At 44.1% G+C, this 21,919-nt stretch overlaps 1 protein-coding gene and 1 long non-coding RNA gene across 3 annotated transcripts; one reads left to right on the top strand and one right to left on the bottom strand.

The window, feature by feature from the left end:
* Window positions 1–443: 443 nt before the first annotated feature.
* Window positions 444–15,519, top strand: tmem170b (transmembrane protein 170B). The gene is made up of 3 exons (XM_030412280.1): window positions 444–1,039; window positions 9,126–9,296; window positions 11,268–15,519. Exons 1-3 carry the CDS (start codon window positions 862–864, stop codon window positions 11,396–11,398), a joined length of 480 nt encoding a protein of 159 aa, XP_030268140.1. The 5' UTR covers window positions 444–861; the 3' UTR covers window positions 11,399–15,519.
* LOC115578925 (uncharacterized) lies at window positions 3,382–10,890 on the bottom strand. 2 transcript variants are annotated; one of them, XR_003983561.1, is made up of 5 exons: window positions 10,771–10,890; window positions 10,210–10,340; window positions 9,099–9,458; window positions 8,746–8,858; window positions 3,382–7,192 (listed from the first exon to the last, which is right to left on the bottom strand). It is a non-coding gene; the product is annotated as an uncharacterized LOC115578925 (long non-coding RNA). The 2 variants fall into 2 exon arrangements; XR_003983560.1 differs by having other exon boundaries at window positions 8,746–9,458.
* Window positions 15,520–21,919: the final 6,400 nt, after the last annotated feature.

Here is a 21,919-nt window from a genome sequence, read left to right as displayed (position 1 = left end):
AGACAATGAATAGCTACAAGCATTTGTTTTTTGTTAAGTTGCAACTTATGTTAATTGCTGGTTTGTGACATTTCATCATTTAACAGTCAAATAACTATTAACTAAAGTTTAATTTACTATACATTTATCATTTATTAATTATGTATATTATAAAGTGTTACTATTTATCTTATTCATAGACGTATTTATTTATTTCCATAGTTAGTTCTGCTTGTGTCATCTGCGCTAACAAGCTAGCAACCACACCGAAGCTAACGGTTCTTGTGTGTTGCTTAGCAGCCACCCTGTTTGGCTGCTAATCAACTGTTTACTGTTGGCAATTAAATAGTACCATCTAATGTTTTCATGTTATTTGAGCTAGTTAAAATAAAGTGAATGATTAAAATAATAGTGTGTTGCATATGTCGATGGTATGTGCCGTGATTACGTTGCTACGTAACAATTATTTTATTCAACTACGCACTCCTTTTGCGCAAACGCCGCTCTCCTCCGTGGACCTATAACTACGGCTCTCCTCCCTTTTTGTCCCCCATTCATGAAGCATCGTCCCCCGGAGAGATGCGTCGACGTACACCGTAAACCCCCCCTCACGGAGCGGGCGCCTGGCCCTTTAAGGGTTATGTAGCAGGGCTAGCTGATGTAGGACGAGCCGAGCGTGCGTCCGCCTGCCTGCGCTCCCGCTGCCATCCCCATCATGGCCTCCACACAGCCACCACCGACACCACCGAGGATGAACCGACCAGCCAGCGGCCCTTCCCTTCCCGGAGCGGAGACGGACGTCAAGCCGAAGCAGAGGCACCGGTAGAGGCGAGCCGCGCCGGGGAGAGCCGCCTCACATCCCATGCCACCCCGGTCTCCTCCATGCCTTCGTCTAAAGCCAAGTACAGCTATTCGATAAAGAGGGGTGCGAACCCGGGCGGCGGCGGCGGCGGCAGCGGCGGCAGAAACATGACAACGAACCGGGATTATTCTGTTAATCTGTCGGTGCAGCAAGTGCTGAGCCTTTGGGCGCACGGCACGACGCTGCAGCACTTTACAGGTATGCGGTATGAATGTTGCTTTCATGTTTTTCATATGTTCACATTGAAGCCATCACCATCACCAGGGTGCACTGTGCGGTCTATGGCATTTTTAAACGCGCCGAACAAACCTACAAATGTGATGTTTATCCTCAGCAGAAAAAGGGCAGAGCTGCTCCCATTAAAACGGGGCATCTGTGCCACCTCGCCCCCCCTCCCACCACCACCCAGCCTCCAGCTGCTGAACACCGGCTGGGCCACAAGAAAAAATGCCACTCCTCTTTCCACGCGTGCGGAGTCAGTGGACGACATGAAAATAATCACAACATGCGGCTAATTAATCTTTCTGCTGCGTGAATGCGCCTTGATTGTGTAGTAAATGCGCCCCCCCACCACCCTCTCCTCTCCTCCTCTTCCTCCTCTTCCTCCTCCTCCTCCTCCCTTTGTCTTGCAGTCCAGTAGCCCGATGAAGGGGCAATTAGAGCCAGTATTATCCACTCTGGGCAGGATGTCTGGGATAGTCTAGACTCTATGAATATTGAGGTTGAAGTAAAATCCATGATTTTGCTTATGGAGTTTTGAATAGTGGGGGCCAGGCGATAAAACGGCGTCAATGAAAATGTGCAGTTAAGCTGTAAATGTGTGGTTGGAGCATCATGATGGGTTGATAGCTGATGTGCCAGTTGTCGGTACAGATGACAGTATAGTATGGGCATATGGACGTGATTGACAGAACACATGAACACACACACGGATCCACGTTAAGGAGCTCCGAGTACACGATGTAGGGTCATCAAGTTCATGTGAAATAAAAAAAAAAAAAGAACGTAGGAATTAGAAAAGCAGTGTGTGGGCATTTTATCTTTTCCTCTACAGGCAGCCTGAACTTCCTCAGCAGGAACTTAACAGAAGAAAGTGCTTGTCACCATCTGTTCAGAACATTTTCGTCGAGATTAAGTAGAAAATGTAGGGGAGAAGGGTGATGCACACAGGAACAACAGCCCTCCTCTGTCGTATAAACACCAGATTATAGACATGCTTGAATTCCTCCCTGCGGAGAGTGGTCATAGCTGAGTTGGCACAGGCCCATCTTATGAAACGCAGCTGACATCCTGTGTTGAGAAACACATCAGGCGAGAATGTAAGAAGAGGTAGTTAGTAACCCTGAGTCAGCAGGAAGCTGCAACGCATGTAGAAGTTTTGCGGAAGCGAAGCGGCAGATAGGTGCGAGCAGCTGACGCCCGGATTTTAGAGAGCAGGGTGCATAAACGCTGCGACCCGATCCCCCCCTCAACCCCACAGTTCACCAACCAGGTGAAAAACGACCTCCTGAGACACGAGATAAGGTCAAGGGGAGAGCGTGTGAGCCGGGAACAACAAGACGAGTGCAGTCCAGGATGTCCAAATGTAAAGTTTTTAGATATGTCAACCTCTTTGACCTTTTCATTGCGGCCCCAGGGAGTTGCTTAAACAAATGGGTTTCCTGTTTATGATTTGTGCCTTTGCTGCAGTTTCACTTCAGCAATCTATAAAAGGAACATACTTTTTGTTTTATGGTTTGCAAATATGAGTGCAGACGAAGTGCTGCGGTACTCTGTAGAAAATAAGCTTTATATTCAAAAGGTCAACTTGACAGGTTTTGTTCAGCCGTATTATAAAAACACGTCTGCGTGGTTAGATAACATGCAGTATCCGTTTTATGTTCACAGGTTTTACAGCGTGAACCTCAACTTTAACACAATGCAGGGACGAATAATATGATTTCAATATGCAATGTTAGTAGAGAGCACTACAGTATTTCATGATAGTGAATCTAAAAAATGCAGCTTCTGCAATTTGGATATTGTACTTGGCCATACAATATCCATTAATGGTGAAGTTGTGCAGTATTGATTGTGCAGACCTACTGTTAACAGTAATTATTGGAATTACTTTCAAGAAGATGATGTAATATATTTTCTTGTTATTTGCGTGAACTGATCCTTTAAATGACTGTGCGAGATGATAGCTTGTCCAGGTATATTTCGATTTCTAAATGTTGTAAATCATTACATTATTGTTTTAGTGTCTTTTAGCTCACTGTTTTGGTTCAGACTCACCACTCTCATCAACTCTGTATTAAATCACATCTGTGTTAGCTAGTAGTTAGCAACTAGTCGGTGAACACAATGGAGCAGTTAGTAGCTAAAGAGTCAGAAATTCCTCTTTTGTAGATGGTGGAGACCAAAAACGGAGCTTAAAGAGTGTTTTTTTGACACAAACAGGACTCTCTCTCTCTGTGTGTCTGGTTGTGCAAATTTGTAGCTGTTTGCCAACGAAGTCACAACAGTTTTATAAAGTGATATGATGATTTTATTTTTTTTTTGTCATTCTTGTGTTGGTAGCTGCTTCATTTTTGTTTTTTTAAACTGGGATAAGTGAAAATGTGGGGTACGCAGTAGATTTACAATGTCCACATTTCAATAAATTACATTATAGTAATGAGCTTTATTTATGAACCACCTTCGGTAAACATTTACAAAGTGTTTTACACAGGAAAAGCTAAATAATAAAAGAACAGCACATCAATTAAAAACATCCAGGAAATATAATATAATAAGTGAGAAACTGTAAAATAAACAAACTATTTGCTCTTTCTGTAGATATAAAAATTCTCAACAAAACGGTTCTTATTTTCAGGTGATAATACCTGAAAGGATGAAAACATAATTCTGAACAATATATTCCGATCGATCCCCATACGTCCTGCACACTGCACTTTCAAAGGATGATTCAGCAGCTTCAGTTCCACAAGCAGGGATTTCCAAAGCTGAAGGACCCTGACCGCAGAAGCCCGGTCACCTTCCAGCTTTATCACGACCAGCTGGCCGTGTCCCTCTGTCTCCATATTCTGGGACAAATCCATCACTCTTCCTCCTGATGGATGAACTCAACACCTCTGCAGAGCTCCTGCCACTTCGACTTGTTCATGTTCTGCAGTGGCCTGTGAGTTCATGCGAAAAACTCTGATCTTATCACAGCCCCCGAAAAAACATGATCCCCTGTTTTTTTAACGCTCCAGTGTTGACGGGCGAGCTCTAAAGCTGTCGTGCTGACAAAGACCTCGGCCTGTAGTTGCGGATTAGCAAAAGTTAATGCCGCTCTGTGACTGTGTTTCGGCCTCTCGTATCTCTGGACATGACACAGCAGCGCTGGAGTCGAACCATCGCTCACCCCGTCAGGTGCAGTCTCTCAGCTGTGACCACCTGCACCGCTGTCCCCTGAAATTAAATGTCCAACTCAGCTTCCAGCATCTGCTAAACTAGAAAAAAAATGAGCTGCCAGGAGTCGTTTCTTTCAGCCAGAGTAAATAATGAGCCGTGTATTTTCGCTGCATCAATTTTCTCACCCCAGTTGTTCGTTTAAATCTTGTTCACACTACATCAAGCTTGTAATTCATCAAGAAGTGCAACAGAAATCCCTTTAAACAAGACTTGTAAATGTAAATGTGTACAGCACGGCAGGCAATGGTTACCTACTTATCCACTGAAGACAGATTTTACTTACATTTGGTTCTCCTTTCAGTGGTTGTGCTCAGCGAAGGCGGAAGATGTATTCAGATCACTTACTTAAAGGTGCAATATGTAAATCAAATTCATCCCAAAAACAAAACGGGGCCAGCAATTCACTGGAGCAACCGCTAACTACTGCTAACTGTAGCTAACGTTAGCGAGTAACCTCAGTTAACCGTGCTGCTAGCGGGTGTATTAGCTGATTCTGTCAAGAATGGAAGCTCAGAGCACCGAGGCGGTGTTGGTGTTGTTTACTATCGGACTATCTCCTCTTAAGGAGCAAGGTGGCTACAGGCTAGTGAGTAGCATGCTAACTTTAATAAATGTCTATGCAACATACTGCATGAACGTCTTCTACACAGATTTCTTCACATTTTGTTGAGAACTTTAGTTATTTATTAATGTTTTAAACACAAATTCTTACATATTACAACTTTTAAGTAAAAGTACATATATTACAATGTAAGAATACTCCATTACAAGTAGTAGTCCTGCATTCAAAATCTTGGCAAAATACAAAAGTATTTTTTGACTATTCGACAACCATGTGTTGTGTAGATAGTGGTGTAAACACCAACACTCCACTGGTGCCCCGATCTCCCAGTTCAGACCACTTGATGCAGGGCTAATCAAGCTAACTAGCTAACGACAGCTACAGTAAGCGGTTGCTCTGGTGATATGATGCCACCTGTTAGGCGTTTAGGGAGGAAATCTTTGGTGGAACCGCTAATTAATCACAGACATCTGAATTCTGTCAAAATTTTTTGGCCGGTCAAAGTCCTCTCAGGCAAATCTTGGCACTCAGCAGCCATCTTGGCAAAGCCCCCAGGCAGTTATTTTGGGCTTAAAAGGACCGGGCCCCGATCTAAATGAACTGGGGGAGAGCCATAAGTTCACTTTCAGTGGTCACTGCATGAATAGATTCACCAGTCAAAACTTATTTTTAAAAAAGGGCATAAAAACTTCGGAGACTTTCCTCCAAAATAAGGTCTAGAATGCTTTTTTCCTACAGGTTATACTTCTACTCGCATTTACCCAGTTTCATGACACTAACTTAGTTTACGACTCAATTCAGACACATCAATTTATGTGGTTTTGGTTGATCAAAACCTTAATCTGAAAGGTTCCTGGTAGCTTTACCTTCATGGAGTGAAGTCAAAAGTATAAAACATGCTTTAAATAGAGATACTCAGACTACTCTCCACCGCTGGTGCTCAGGGTGCCAGTCGTGCTGTTCTCGGGACATTAGGGCGGTGTAGTTTGCGGGGCACGTCCTCCTGTGGCCCGACATGCTCCTATGTTGAGCATTGTGTTAATCCTTGCAGGCTTATGTTGGGCGACAGATGCCCGGCCTGTGCAACCGGGACTCAGTGACGGACCCTAATGGAGATGGGAGTGACGTCTCTGGGTGCTTTCCATTTGGCTCACGTGGCTCCTCGCTGACGTCAGTCACGACTTAGGACATCCTTGCTCACGACAGAGATTTTTAAGGAACATTTCATATGATTGGATACAGGATTTTGGAGGTATTAATACCAATATTGTTCCAATAAAATTCCAAGATGGTATATCGGTTGATACTCTTATATACACAGAATACAAACATTAAAAGACATTTTTGCGACCTGGTTACCAAACACTGAAAGTATATACGTAGGAAAAGATACATACATACTGTTTTTTGTTCTAAGCAAACTTCACTGCAAATTTAATGATTTGAAAATACACCTACAATCTTCTTCCTTAAAATAGATATCCGACAACCGACGCAGTAAAATATCTTATCTGACAACATATACAACGATGCAGACAGGCCGATGTGAATAAACATGTACAGCCCTCTTTAAGGTAGCTACTCCTGATATCTCTGACTCAAATTCATGAGTCGGCAGCTGCTCGGCTGCTTGTAATTACGATCCAAACGATATGAAGTGGTGTTGCATAATCCTCTTTCCTCGTCTCCTCGGACTCATTTAAGCTATCGGGACATCCTTGATGATGGAGGACCTCCATCGATTTCCGGGTCACAGGCTGGAGGACGGAGGAGCGTCATTAGCGGCGCTGTCTTCTCCTACTTCCTCTCTCCATCTATCTGACTCTTCCATCGCATCACTCAGACGTTGATGGTTGTAGAACAGCAGCAGTGTGATTCGACACATGATCTAACAGTGTGACGTGTCCAGTCGTGCGCGACAAAGAGCCGTTGTGTTGCTGCTCCATCACGACGCTCTCCGTCCGACTCGGCAGCTGATCGGCGGATCAATACATAGACGTAGGCGCTCGGTCGACCGTGAAACAACAAGGTCGGATGAATATGTTAAAGCGCTCCCTCTGGGCTTGAGAAATACTCTTTCTTCAGATGTTTACACCACAAAACAATGTCACAATTCCTGTTTTATCATCCAAACAAAACAGGCTTTGGGCTTTTACACAACATTCCTGCGCTTTGGGTCGGTCGTTCTTATCCGAGCTGGACGCCCCCCTTTCCTCCTCAGTCGATCTCTTTTCTTCTCGAATAATCTCACAGCCAGCTGGCTTCTCTTTGCTCCCACGGTGCCAGTGGTTCGCAGCGAGGCCCCTCGCTGGTGAAGTGCGATGAGGCCACAGCTCTTTATGTAAAACCTGTTTGTCAGATGAGAGGAAGAAAGAGAGGGAGAGGAGGATGAGGAGGAAGAGGATGAGAGAGATTTTGAACGGTGTTGACGTCTGATCCGGCCGAGCTCATATAAAGATGTTTACTTTAGGAGTGCAACTAATGAGTTCTGTCATTTTCTGTTGATTATCTTTTCAGTTAATAAATAATTCGTTTGGTCTGTAAAATGTCAGAAAATGGTGAAAGATCATGTCCTCAAATGTCAGGATTTGTCCACGGCACAAAGAAATTCAGTTTAGAAGAAAAGAAATCGGAAAACATTCACATTTAGGCTTCAGTGAAGTCAAAATCAGTGTTTAAATGTCTGTATATCTCACCCGTACTCCAGCGTCAGGCCTAATAACGAAAATAGTTGGTGTTCTTAAAGCTGTTTAATTCATACTCCAAACAACATGCAGGCACCTAGTTAGCTCGGTTAGCCGTGCATCTAGCGGGCCGGACTTTTGTGCTCAAAGCACCAGGGGAGTATTGGTGTTGAGCTTTGGACCAGACAGGCCTTTGGATAACATTGCTGTCATAGCATGTTGATGGTTTTAGAAAAGGAAAGAAACAACTTAATTTATTGCATTTAATGCTGAATTTACAAGAAAGCATGAAGAATTTTAAATCTGTTGTAGCAAAGTTTTGCTAAGTTTGCTAAGTCACGCAACAACACTTAAAATCATAATTAATAGAGTAAACATTTAGTGTGTAAGTAACGCTCGTCTTTGCGGGGTAGCTATTGACTAGTGCCTCCCTCATCTGTTTTACAGGAAACAAGAAACTACGCTGATGAAAATAAAGGTCGCCAGTCATCTCATGGGAACTTTAAGGAGCTAGAAAATTACCTTTTTGTTTTTTATTTTTCTCAAAAAGTAAAAAAACAAAAAAACCAACTCACTACTTGGCTATTAATTATGACAAATAATCGATGATATTTCAGCTTTTTCTTTCTTGTCATGACATCAGTGGTTAGGGCAGCAGAGTCTGGGCCCTGCTGAGGTCTCCGATGTATCTTCTCAGCCTTCACTCTTTGTGTTTGGTGGAGCTCAGTGTGTAATCAGATGATAGGAATTAAACAAATGCATCGTTATTAATTCAGAATAAGAGGTGAAAAACTGTGATTACAGATTCACAATGTTGAAGCGTCCACCTACAGTCCAGCTGAAGGCTATTGTTTCAGACGACTTATTCCATTTACTGCTTAACGTCTCGCTCGCAGCAGCTCATCTAAAGTCTCACATCGGCACCGTTTGTTACGTCTCACCTCGGGTCCATTACCGCGGTCGGCTGCCTCCTCCATGAGCCCTGACTGTGACTGTGGCAGCCGAAGATTGAAATCCTCCCTCGCAGACGTGTGCAGGGCCGAGAGTGTCCGTTCATCCTGATCTGTGGCTGCGATACGCTCTCGAACGAGCTCTGTTAGGTGTAAATCTTTAAACTGCGTCGGGAAATCAGCCGGTGGCCGACGGAGCGAGCGAGTGTTTCTGTCTGAGCGGTGAAACCTGAGAATGCGCACACGACAAGGACGTTGTGTGTTTACCTGTCGAGGCGGAGAGGATCCATCTCATCCCTCACCCTGATGAAAATCCTGTTGGATCGATTCATTCTCACTCCATCTTTGCTTAAAGGCCGCCGCAGTGACTTCGCATCACACTAAACATAAAGTCGTGAGAGACAGATTGAATAAACAGAAGCAGCAGAGGGTTAGAGTTAAGGTCTCCTCGCATTGCACTGGATCCTACATTTCCCACAATGCCTCCATCACAATCCATAATGTGACAGATCATTTCAATATATTACCCCCGATGAGTAAATCTAAGAGAATGTTTTGAGGCAGACATTTGTGAAAGCAGTCGGATTGTTCGGTTGTTGTCGGGTCGTATCTGATCAGACCTGCGCTGTGTTGTGTCTCCCTGTCAGAGATGTGGTACTGGGTGTTCCTCTGGTGTCTCTTCTCCTCGCTCTTCGTCCACGGGGCCGTGGGGCTGCTCATGTTGGTCATGCTGCAGCGCCACAAGAGGGGCCGCCTCATCACCCTGGTGCTGGTCAGCGTGGGTTTCCTGGCCTCCCTCTCCGGGGGCGTCATCACCAGTAAGTCCAGTAACTTCTGTTTTTCTTCTTCCTTTTTTTGTTCCTTCCATCAGTTCTGTTTTTAGACCGACCTCGGCAGCGTTCAGTGGAGCAGGGAGATGGCGGGAGGTGACAGGGAGGAAGAGGAGGAGAGTGAGATGGAGGGAGATTGTGCGTCGACTCCTGTCAAACAGAGGAAGACAGGAGTCGACAGAGACGGAGAGGGAGAGAGAGGTTTTAGACAGTTTTCTTGTTCACCTTCGTGTTTTTTTGTTTTGTTTATGGAGCACAGAGAGCTTCAACTTTGGGTTTAGACCTCAATTTAGACAAATTTTGAGAAGCAAAAATGTTGTTTTCACCCCCTCAAATACGGGGATTTCCTGGATTTCTCTGTTTTACGTCAGCGAACACTGAGTATTCTTTGGTTTTGGACGGACTAAACAAGACATTTAAAGACATCACCTTAGATTTTGAGACTCTGGGATCGACGTTTTATCGACCAAATCATCAATCAACTAATCTAGGATACAATCAGTAAATTAATTGATGATATAAACAATCGTTTTTGTTGCTGCCTCAAGAGGTTTAATCTAAAAGTCCAATTCCCAGATTCCTATATGTGGTCTGTTAGAAAGACCCGTGCATCATGGCTGTAAATATAGATAATAAGAATATTCCTCTTGTATTGATATACTGTACACATATAACAATATAAATATAAGAAGACATATACAAACAAAACTTATGAGATTGAATTATCACACACAGACTAAAAGTATTGATCTTCCAGTTGTAGCTTCACCTTTATTTTCTGACTCTATATGCATCTGATGTTCTGTCTGTGCTCTCTGTTGTTCACATTTTTACTGTTATTTACCACACCTCTACGCAGACGCACCAGATATTATCCAAGCCGTGCTTTGTTTGTCATTACCTTCAGCTCACAGCAGCGCAGTGCGATCACAGGATGTGTAAATAGACCTCAATCTATCTGGGCGCCGGGCAGTAGCTCTGCAGGGCGCTCAGAATTAATCACTCTCCATCGTCGATCCGGGCCAACCCCCCCTGTGAAATAGAAAGACACTTTATTATTAATGTGAAGCAATCAGGGGGAGAGCAGACTATCGACTGTGAGCACACACCCTCCACCCTCCCTGTGGACACCAGCCTGTGGCGGGACAGAACAACAGCCTCAGCCGAGCAGAGGTGAAGGAAAGGTCAGGTAGTGTTCGGAGGAGGAACATCCCTCTTTAAATACCCCCGAGTGCTTAGTTTCAAATCACAAGTAACCATAACTGAACGAGACACAACTCAAAATCACGGCTCTGTTTTTAAATCAACAGGCAAAAATCTGGCCGATCTGTTTAACTGAGGTCAACGTCACCTTTTTCCAACACCGACTCCAAACAATTAAAAAGAGCCCAGACAGAAAAGGACATAAATAAATCTCTGATGCCAAATAAAAAAAACAAAACTTGGTTTGTTCTCATCGGACCTCATCATCATTAGTATTCAGGGCCTTTCAGTCCAGCTGCATCTCTCTGTTTTTGTTTAGTTTTGAAACAAAGTCTGATTTCAGGATAAGAAACTCAGAAAAACTTCCTCTGTGTCGCCGCCAGTTGCCTTGACAACGGCCCGAGCATCATATTGTGGGGACGAGCGTGACGAACTGTTGTGGGAAGCGCGGCGAGTCAACACAGTGTGTGGCCGTGTGGCGAGCCTCACACCAACGCTCCGCCATGTTTTGATAAATATTCTCACACAAAAAAAAAAAAAAACTCGTCTCCTGGCGTGAATCTCCCTCCGATGGATGGATGGATGGATGGAAAAGATGGAGGGGAGGACGTGTTTGTCCTCTGTGCTCCCGGTCGTGAATGGACGCTCTGTGGTAACGGTGACAGGCCGTGACGGACAGCTGTGTTTGTGCACCCGCCCATCTGTTTACTCGCTGTGTGTGTTAACGCCGCCGATGTGTGTTTTCTCCCCCCTCAGGCGCGGCGGTGGCGGGGGTGTACCGGGTGGCAGGGAAGGACATGGCACCGCTGGAGGCTCTGGTGTTCGGCGTGGGCCAGACCACCCTCTCCGTCATCATCTCCTTCTCACGCATCCTCGCCACCCTGTGAAGGAGGGCAAAAAAAAAACCCTGGACGAGCTGAAGGACAGACGCTGAGAGCGAACGAGACTGTCGAGCTCATCACGGCCGGGTTTGTGGAGGGCAGAGGAGGCGGGAATTGCTCTGGACCTTTGAGGCTGGATGCAGGAGAGAGCGCCCCCCGGTGTCTCTGCTCTGTTACTGCCACAATCACACTGCAGTCCAGAGGGAACTCAATGCAGACCGGCCTGTCTTTGTGTCGGAGAGCGGCACCAGGCGGAGACGGCGCCATCCTCAGCCTCTGGGCGCGAAAGCCATGTTTGCGGGTGTTTCCAGAGTAACATCACTGTTTCATGCCAACAGCCTTTCTCTGGGACATCCAGATGCCTTTGTGGCCACTGACTCTGAAGGCTTTCCGTTGCACTTGTGGGGGGGAAAAAAAAACCCTCTTTTCTTCTGATGATGATCTGATGATCAGCGACAGAACAAAAAGTCGAGCAGTGAGGGGCGTTTGAGGGAGTGAAGACCCGAAACAGTGTTCATCAGCAAAAAAAAAAAACGCTGTTCTTCAGTGTTAAACATCAGCCTCACCTCCAGATTATCATCATCATTCCTGTTCCTGAAATGTTCCAGAGCTGCATCATCAACTCACGAGCGAGATGCAACTTTGAGTTTTGCACTTTGTAAACGTCGGCGTCGCTCTTTGTGAGCCGGAGAGGTGTGGAATCAGTGGAGGAGAAAACCAGCATCGGCTTCATACGGTTCGTCTTGTTGAGATATTGATTCGTCGAGTGCCAACAAGAACTCTGAGTGGAGTTAAAGGAATATTTTGATACGTTGTGAAGTATGTTTATTGGATTTCTTGCTGAGAGTGAAATGAGAAGATGCCACTCTCATGTCTGTCCGGTAAATGTGAAGCTACAGGACGGGAGGCGGTTAGCTTAGCTTAGCATAAAGACTGGAAACAAGTTGATGTTGATGTTGGTACTAAATGTGATATAGATATATAGAGGTGTATATATATTCTAAAATCATGAACCATCACTAATAACTGTCACTACAGCAAACTGAAACGAGATTGAAATCAGCAGGAAAAGAGCAAGTGAGCTGTTAGCCGTTAGCTGTTAGCTGTTAGAGGACGGTGCTTGGCTACCTGAGCGTACAGCTAACAGAGCTAAACACACAGCAGGACAGAGAGTTTTTGTCCGGAGAAACATGCCAATCAATGAGCTTTATAGTTGCCGGTCAGTGGAATATGTTTTCCTTTGAATGAAAGAGTTTCCAGTCTTTATGCTAAGCTAAGCTAACCATCTCTGCTTCCAGCTTTATGTCACACGTACAGACATGAGAGCTGGACGAGCCCTGACACGTGTTTCAGTTTTGCATTGAGCAGCTTTGATCCAGTTCCGGTTCTCGCTGATCAGAATCAAGTTCCTCTTGTTCAGGTTTTAAAGAAAGACACTGTGGTTTAAAAAAAAAAAAGGGTTGTTCTGCTGCTCGGGAGTCAGCTCTGATACATACTCAGACAAACTGTGTGTCTGTGAGTCCTGGTGCAGACTTCATGTAATAATGTTGGAATCCAGCCTTCCTCGGCCCACCGTGGTGTTCCTAACATCGTCTGCACCGCGACGGCGTGAGTTCCCCTGTGGAGAGCCATCCAGACAGATTCTGCTGCTCAGACAGCCATTCTTCTATGGCTCCCTCTTTTTCTTTGTTTCCTCTATTAACCCATGTTCCTTAAGTTTATCTTTGCATATTGCACTGAGATTAATCTGCCTTGTTTTAGCACAGTGTGCGATGAAACTACCACTCCAGTGTTCACTGTATGTAACACAGAGGTCAGCGATACGAGACGCTGAGCTTCTTCTTGTTCCGGTGAATCAAACCGAAAAAGATCGTCTGTGAAGAAATGTGATGACTACTGATTTCACTCAAACTGGTTTACCGTTCTTTACTGATGCTGTTAAAGGACGAGTTCACCCAAAAATGGAAGTTCAGCTTTATCTACTCACTCTCATTGCTTATTGAAAGTCAGGGGAAGTTTCTTAGTCCACAAGATATTTCTGGAGCTTCACAGTAAAACAGTGTTGCAGCATTCTTCTAAACAACTGAGGTAGACGGGGACTTGTTTTAAAGCGTAAGGAACAACTGAAGAGAAAACATAAAGATGCTCCATACTGCTTGTCGGGCGTAATCCAAGCCTCCAGAGGCCCTGAGATCCCAAATTTGATTGAAAAGACGCGATATACATCTTTTTTTTTAGCCGAGATCTTCTCTGTAGCTGCTAATCTAAAAGTGTTGGCATGCACCCCGCCTGTAAGTGTGAATAAAGTCTTTTCAAATAAATTTTGGATCTCAGAGCTTCAGGAAACTTGGATTACACTGGACGAGTTTAAAGGAGCCGCTCTATGTTTTCTCCACCTCCTGCAACTCTGTTTTGCTGCGAAGCTCCAGAAATGTTGTGTGGACTACGCAACTTCACCTGAATTTCCATCAGCACGATGGTGAGTACTGTCAATAATGCCTGACCTTTCCTTTTTGGGTGAACTCACCCTTTAAAGAATGGAAGAAACACTGGTTTTATTTAGGTTTAACGCTCAGTACTTGGCCCTTAAGTCCTCCTGAAATTCAAACAGATTGTCTTGTGCAGGGTGAGAGCTTGAAATGCCAAAGTACCGCTCACATTCTAGCTTTATTTAACACGTTTGTCTCATTTTGATCGACATCGCAGCCCCCGATTTATTAATTTTCATTTAGTTTGAGAAACATTTGCACATTGGCTCCCAAAAGAAACCCCCACAGCTGATATGAATCTGACAGAAGTAATCGATGTTTGTGTCGTTAGGTGTGTGGTTCTGTGGCTCTAAAGGTAAACAGTGTATTTATAGGAGTTATGTAATCGACACGGCTCACCTTCAGTACCGGCTGAGCGCACGAGAGGGCGGCGTTGCACAGAAATGAAGCGGCAGCGGGAGCCTGAATGCCTGAGAGATGATTGTGGAGTGTTTTGATACAGAAATTTCTACACTTACCCCCCCCCCAAAAAAAATCAGTGTAAAATCAGAGATAAATCACCTGAATCCCTCTGTCAACGCTCTGCACATCGTCCACACATCGCCCGTTTGAATGTTTTTTCGCTCAATTTCAGGGACCAAATGTGAGTTGCTGCTGATGACTCACCTGCTGTCAAAGCAGTGATATCTCTGTGAAGCTGTTCGCAGGGGCAGTTTCTGCATGTTTCGTGCGTGTGTGTGTGTGTGTGTGTGTGTGTAGGAGAGTGTCGTCGTGTTCGGTGTCGAGTAGTAGAACCAGGATGTGAATTTTTATTTTTCTCTCATTAGCCGGGGGTTGTTCGCATTCTTCAGCCGACCCCCGCAGCTTCAGAAAAGGGGTCGAGGGGCCTGATCGTAAGTGAATGAGGAGCAGCTCGCTGAGCAGACGTCTTACATAATGTGTCGGAGACCTTTTTTTTTTATTTTTATTTTGAAGTTGCTAGATGAGTGCACTTACTGTACATCCTGAGCTGTATATAGGTGTAACCAACAAACTAACCACTGGATAGTATTTTGATATTCACACAGTCGGAGGATTCACACTCAGTGCCATGATCGCTCCTGATGAATATTGTTTTTTTTTTTTCTCTGTGATTCAGCTGGCTGTGTGATCGTGTGTGTGTGTGTGTGTGTGTGTGTGTGTGTGTGTGTGCTGCAATATCTTAAGGAGACACCCAGCAGCTAATAATCCCCTCCAAAAATGCCATCGCACATCACAGCGAGATGCTCAGCTCAGTAATCTTGTCTCTTTTCACAGGCTTATAAGTTAAAAAGCCCCCCCCCCTTCAGTCTACCGTCGTCCAAAATGCCACAGATTCCCCCCGGACACATACTGTGCACCCGCTGCGACCCGCATGTGCAGCGCAGCTCAAGACAACGTGTGAATGGGACGATACGGACAATCCAACAAGAGACAATGTTGTATAAAAAACAAACAAACCCAAAGTGGCACATGTAGATACTGTACAATATGTTCTTTTTTAATTTTGTACCAGCCGATCCGCTGATATTTATAACTATTGCCTATTTATGTACAAACTGTTCTCCTGTACATACTCAACTGTCAGTTGAAAATAAAAATCTTTTGCAGTATAAAACACTCTTTCTTCAGTTTCTGGTTTGTCCGCTCACCTCCTTCATGTTTCCAGTCGTTGCTTCGAGGTGAAACAGCACAAAATTACTTCATTAGTTAAAGACAGAAAAAGTTCTCCTGGGTTTGTTAAACTCCAGAAAAAGTTCAGAAGTCCACATTCAGCAGAGACTTCTGAGTTATTTCAGATTATTGTTGGAAGGAGCTGGAGGATCTGCTTTTATTTAAAGTGTTGAGTGTTGATTCAGGGGATTTATCTTCATTGTGGCCTTCAACTAAACTCCAGTTTTTCCCTTTTTATTTGTTTTCCCCTTCCTTCTTCGCCAGTGTGATGGAACATATCTAAGTGTAGTTACTCAAGTATTGTAATTAAACACAAATTTTAGGTAATTTTTACTTTCTGCTACTCTATACTTTTGACTTCCATTCCTCCACATTTTGGCAAATATTGCACATTTCACTCAACTGCATTTATCTGTTAACTTCTGCTACCCTGCTGGAAAAAAACAACATAGACCAGCAAAGACCTGGTCTATGCTGTTTTTTGTGTTTTGGTGCTCTTGGACGCCCCTGTCGAAATAAAACCTGATAACGTGCCCCGTAGGGAGCTCCTCCAGTGGGTAAAGTGTGGTTAGGTGCCCTCTCTTCACAACTTTCTGCAAGCTGGTGCCTCATCCTCAAACTTCTTGAGTCTGGCCAGGGACCCCAAAGAAGAAGTATGGGTGATTACGTCACTGAAAAACACTCTAAAACACAACATATCTACATCATACGACTTCTGATGAGGAATTGCCTCCAGAAAATGAAAGAACACACTTCAGAGACCCTAACCCTTCCCCAAAATGATTGACAGGGCCGAAAATATTGTGATCAAGGATGGCAGGACAGTCGTTAACCTACTCTGATTCTGATTCTTTAATTTTCTGGAGGCATTTCTTCATCAGGAGTCAAACGACGTAGAGATGTCAGGTCGATTGTTTCTACAGGCATCTCAGCATCTTAATTCGGTGACATAATGAACCTTCCTTCGTTTTTTAAGTTCCCTGAGTCACCGCTGCCTTTGATTAACACAAGATAAACCTCACTGAACATTCAACTTTCAGCAGAGGTTATTTCCCCGTCAGAAACTTTCCGTTTGCACAGTTCTTACGATGATTTAAGAATCCGAGCTGCCTGCCTGGCTCTAAAAGTAGAGAATCAAACTCATTAGTATTTGCTGTGTTGACCCTTTGTGCATCGAGCTGGCACCACGCAGCTCCGGTTTGTGAGTCATTGTTATTCCCCGTGCCTCCGTTCCTATTGTCCTCTGGGGTCAGACGCGACATCTTCCATTCGCGGCTCGTCTCCTGGTGGCACCGGGGCAGGCGGAGATCATCGGAGGAGGAGGCCACTCGAGCACTTCACTTTCGCCGTACGTGCTCTCCCTCATGAACCATTTTTAGAGAGACTAAAGTCGTGTTTTGTCTGCCCCGCGGCGGAGGAAGTGGGCTGTTTTCATTTGGTGGTAAGATACCCAAAAAAGGCTTCCAGTACGTGATGCCTCATCATTGTAATGACAGGGGCAGGGCCTCCTGAAGCATTTTGATTGCACCCGAGACTCCACAACTGAACCAAACACAATCGCGTCTTCTCATATCTGATTTGACATTTCATTGCCATTCCAACCGTGTGATGTGCTTTCCTCCCTGGCTTGAAAGGAGCTGACCGCCGGCTACTTTTTCAAGGTTTTTTTGGATAACATACCCAAACCTAAGCAGAGCCGGCTGTCTATACTGAATATAATGTGAGGAGGAGGAGGAGGAGGTGGTGGTATGAATAACTGAGCTGGAATTTAATCAGCATCCTTGTGGATTTGTAAGGACAAAGGTCTCGAGTTGTTATCACCTTGTTTTTTGTTATTCTATTCTTTAATGGCGGAGAACAGAGCCAGAGACTGAGCTCCTGGTTTCCACTCATCAGCAGCGGCGATGTGAACAGGAGTTTTATAACCAATAAGAGAGAAAGGCTGAGCAGAGCTGATAAGAGGTCGGCGGCCGCTACGAGGGCAGGAAGTGTTTCATAAGAGGCCAGGGAATGAAGCCGTGCTGTTTATTTGGAAAAAATGCGAGTGTACAACAACAGCGGGGACAATAAAGTCTGTGATGTGAACTGACCTTCAATCACATTGAATCACTGCAGTCTGTGAGAGCTGCATCTTTGCATTTAAAATCATTTGAATTCATCACTACTTCTGGTTATATACAACTCTTATTCCAGAAAAGTTGGAATTGTACAAAAACAGTACGCAGTCATCCGCAAAGAAACTGTTTACTGACATCAATTGAACAAAGTGTTGTTGAGCCCATAGAGTTCTATCCTTCATCACAAAGTGGTCTTTCATACCCAACCATGATACTATCACCTGTGAAATGTCCCAAACAGGTGTTTTTAGAGCCTCCACAACCTTCCCAGTCTGTAGGTTGAAAAGACGACCAATGTAGAGCCGGAATTAACATTTTTTGACGTCTTTCCAACTTCAGTTACAGACGACTAAAGAACGTGTCGCTCATGCAGGATGCTGAGGTTGAGGCTCAGGGTTCAGATCTTCCTACTGGGAGTAAAATGTGTCCATCATAAAAAGTTACATTTTGAACCACAAGAAGTTCTTTAGACGTCCTGAAGTTGAGATGATGTTGGAATAACATTCTAAAAACTTTATTTTGGACCGTGTAAGGATGTCACACGGACTTCTATAGTGAACACTGAAAAGATGTCAAAAAAACTTTGGCTCTGCATTGGTTGCACTTTCAAAGTAGCAAATACGTTGAATTGACTCTTTCGGATATGTTTTTGCTCAGTCAGTTGCTTTTCCAGCTTCTCTTATTGACTCTAATTCAAACAGCTGAAAACGATGGCTGTTACTGCGGTTTGCTAGCAAATGTCAGCTAACTGCTAGCTCACATGAAGAGCGGCCTCTAATTCAGTGCAGGTGACGATTATAAATGTGTTTTATTAATGTCTGTGTACTGTGCCTGCATCATGAGCCTCTGCTGAGGGCTGAAGGAGCTTTTTCATCGCACATCATTAATATTATCTAAATTACATGGTTGTTCTGACAGTTAAATATCGTGTCATATTTTTCCCAGGATGGAGGGGTCGTGTCCTCCCGGCCCCTCCTGTGATTTACGCCCACGGCGAGGAACTGAAAAGTGTCTAAATTCCTGAAAACATCAGTTCGTACATTTCCTTGAGCTGTGATGAGCAGGAAGCCATGATTATCTCATTTGTGTTCCAAAAAAGGAAATGTTGGTATGGTACAATTGTCTCCTCAGATTCTTCATTGTGTTTCCAACGACAAGATAAGCGAGAGGAAAACATTTTTATTTGATCAAAACTTCCTGAAAACGTCCTTAATTCTTTCGAAGTGTTATTGTTTGCAGACACTTTGCATATAGAAGCATTCAATCATGAGGTAAAGATCCTTGACACGTCGGACCTGTCCCTTCATACGGACCACGGAGCCACTCGCTGCTATTGTCTTATTGATTCCTCCGCAGGAAATACTCAAAAGTTGAGCCTGAGTGCAGACAAGGAGGTTGCATGCTTGCTTTGAAAAAAACACCCCTTCAACAATGGCTGGAACCGGGCCAGGGCGTTTGACCCGGCGGATCACTTCACATTATTGACCTTGCCTTTGTGTTGGCTCACTGCTCATAATGTGCAGTATATAAAGCTCAGACAACAGACAAACAGTTCATGAGGCCAGTCTCCATCAGAGGCCCGGCCCGCTCTCACAGCAGCGCCTGCCGTCTGGACCGAGCTGTGATCTCTGCCTGGGTTTCCTCTTCTGGACCCCGATATCCTAAACATGGAACATATTCTCCTACAGTGTCAACACAATGAAATCTGAGTAAAAGCCGGGAGTGTTTACAGTCACGAGAATGCCAAAAATGTCTCTGTAGTTTTACAGTCAGTCCAGCTTTAGGTTTGTGGATGTGATTTCAAAGAGAACTCTCGGTTTTCGACTTGATAATGATCTTTTTGATGGATCAATCAGAACAAAACAGCAGTTTGTGGTAGTATAAGATGATGGTAATGGTTCCTCTAACTCAGGATCACAGTTCAAGACTAACGTTTTTCACCACTATCGCAAAAAAACGCCCCAAAAAAGTAAATGCAAACTGTTCTAAAATCAGAATATTGTTTCTTTACTTTATTATTATTATTATTTATCCTAGCTTCAGTCATCAGCGCATTCATTTGCTTTAATAATGTTATACCAAATAGTAAAAAATACCAACCAGCATCAAAATCTGGTATAATGAAGAAAAAAAAGTGGGTTTATATGATGACTTGACACAAATTTACATTGTTGTCTCTGCTTGACGAGATATGAGTCATGCTATGTGGGCTCGAGGTGAAGTCTGAACTAAATAGTCTTTTATTGAAGTTGGTGAGCGGTTGTGCTGTCCGATAAGCTGGTTTGCTGACAACTATTAAAACTCAAAGACTGAAAATACCCGGATCTTCCTTGAGTCGACAACTGAGCCGGCTTACTTCCGTTTTATTGCCTGGCTAACTTGAATGGAGATAAAATAATGTAATCGTGCGGCTCTTCTAGACTTTCCACATTTTATCGGACCGAATGGCTCCAGTTATGACAGTCACACGAGTCATTTTAAAGGGTTTGTGACACTGAAAAAAGTTTATCCACCATTTAACAGCCACTTCTTTCACAATGTTATGGGAGCTTACGGGAAAAAGTATTTTTGGCCCCAGCGCGTCACGTGATGATGTAATTATACGGTTTGGCCGCTTTTAAAACTGGCTTCAGGGTCTGCTGCTCTTCCTGGGGGCTTGCTCTAAATCCTACACACTGGACCTTTAATATCAAAGGCTACAAAAAAAAAAAAAAGCCCATTTCTTTGCCTCCATTGTTCTGCAGCTCGCCGCTCGACACTCCCTGCTTCTCCTCCTCGGATCAGAACAATGTGGGATCCCCCGCTGGTGTTCCTCCTTCGTCCTTGATTACTTTCTGATGAGGGACTATTGTCTCGACCAACAGTGGTCGCGTGTGAGGGACGATGTGACAAACGCTGCTGGCTGTCCGGCTCCGTCGCCAGCAGCAGACAGGAAGGACTGCTAACTTTGAAGAGGAAACCTTGAAAAACCTTCCTTTTAAAGGAAATTTACACCCAAAAACACACTTTTGGCCCATCGTTTATCTATTTAAAGGTAAAAAAAAAAAAACATAACTTAATTTTTTTCTGTTGGCATCAAACAAATCCTTTCAAGCGAAAAATTATAAATTCCTACAAAAAATTACTTTGCTCAAACACTGAATTTATGTATTTTAGAGACAAACGTTCAGCATTTCAGTCCAAAAGACTGTTACTTCTGCTTCAGCACAACTCCCTCGGATCCAAACAACTTTAGGACGTTAACTTTCATCAGTTTGTTTTTCTTAAAATTCATATAAATTCATCGATCCAGTTTATTTCACAGGGTCGGGCATATAAATGAACATCATTTTAAATATGCCAGAAAGTTCATCTGTCGTCACTGACCAGGTGTGAAGTTTGCAATTTACAATCAGCATTTCATCCTCTGAGCTGCTGTCGATTCCTGAAACACTTACAGAGATTATAAATGATCAGTTACACTCATTTTAAATAAGCACTTTATAAACTATGAGAGGCTTCATCAAATGTTGTTCTCCATTAAAGCCACCAGAGAGCAGCATCGCCTTCCTCTCTCCCTCCGTGTCCATCCAGCTCGTCTTACATCACCTCTGGGATCCCCACGGTGATTCATCCTCAGAGCCGCCGGGACCGACAACTGTGTCAGAGAGCCCATCACTCATTCAGCCCGTCAATATCAGATCCAAGCGGGGATCATCTCCTGTAAACGAGGCATTAGCCTTATATTCACCTGTGGTTTCACGGTGGGACCGATGGCCTGCTCCCACATCTGAACCGGAAAAACAAACTGGTTCATTTCTTGTTATTCAACAGAATTTATTCAGAGAAAATGACTGACAGCTCTGCACATCACACCTGTGAGTAAGTGACAACCAGGTAAAGTAGATGTCATTGCCAGATGTAAGCGCTGACTGACAGGTAATTATCCATCCATCCCTCGTCTATTATCTACATATACACACTTATCCTGTGCAGAGTCCCAGAGGGAGGAGGAAGTCTATCAGAGCTCACAGTGGGTGAGAGGTGGAGTCAAGTTATCAGTCCATCAATCCTACGAACCTGCATGTCTTTGTATCACAGGAGGAAATCATTGACTCTATTAAGTATGGACGGAGATTTCAGGACCTGAAAAGTGAAGTCAATGCAGAATCGTCTTGAACTTGTATTCTTTTTGATTCTCAGCAGGGGGCGACCCCAATGGTTTCAAAAACAGTCCAACTGTATATAAG

The sequence above is a fragment of the Sparus aurata genome, chromosome 3 (assembly GCF_900880675.1).
Source record: "Sparus aurata chromosome 3, fSpaAur1.1, whole genome shotgun sequence".
Lineage (NCBI taxonomy): Eukaryota > Metazoa > Chordata > Actinopteri > Spariformes > Sparidae > Sparus > Sparus aurata.
Note: the sequence above shows the minus strand (reverse complement) of the source record. Positions and strands in the feature narration are given on the sequence as shown.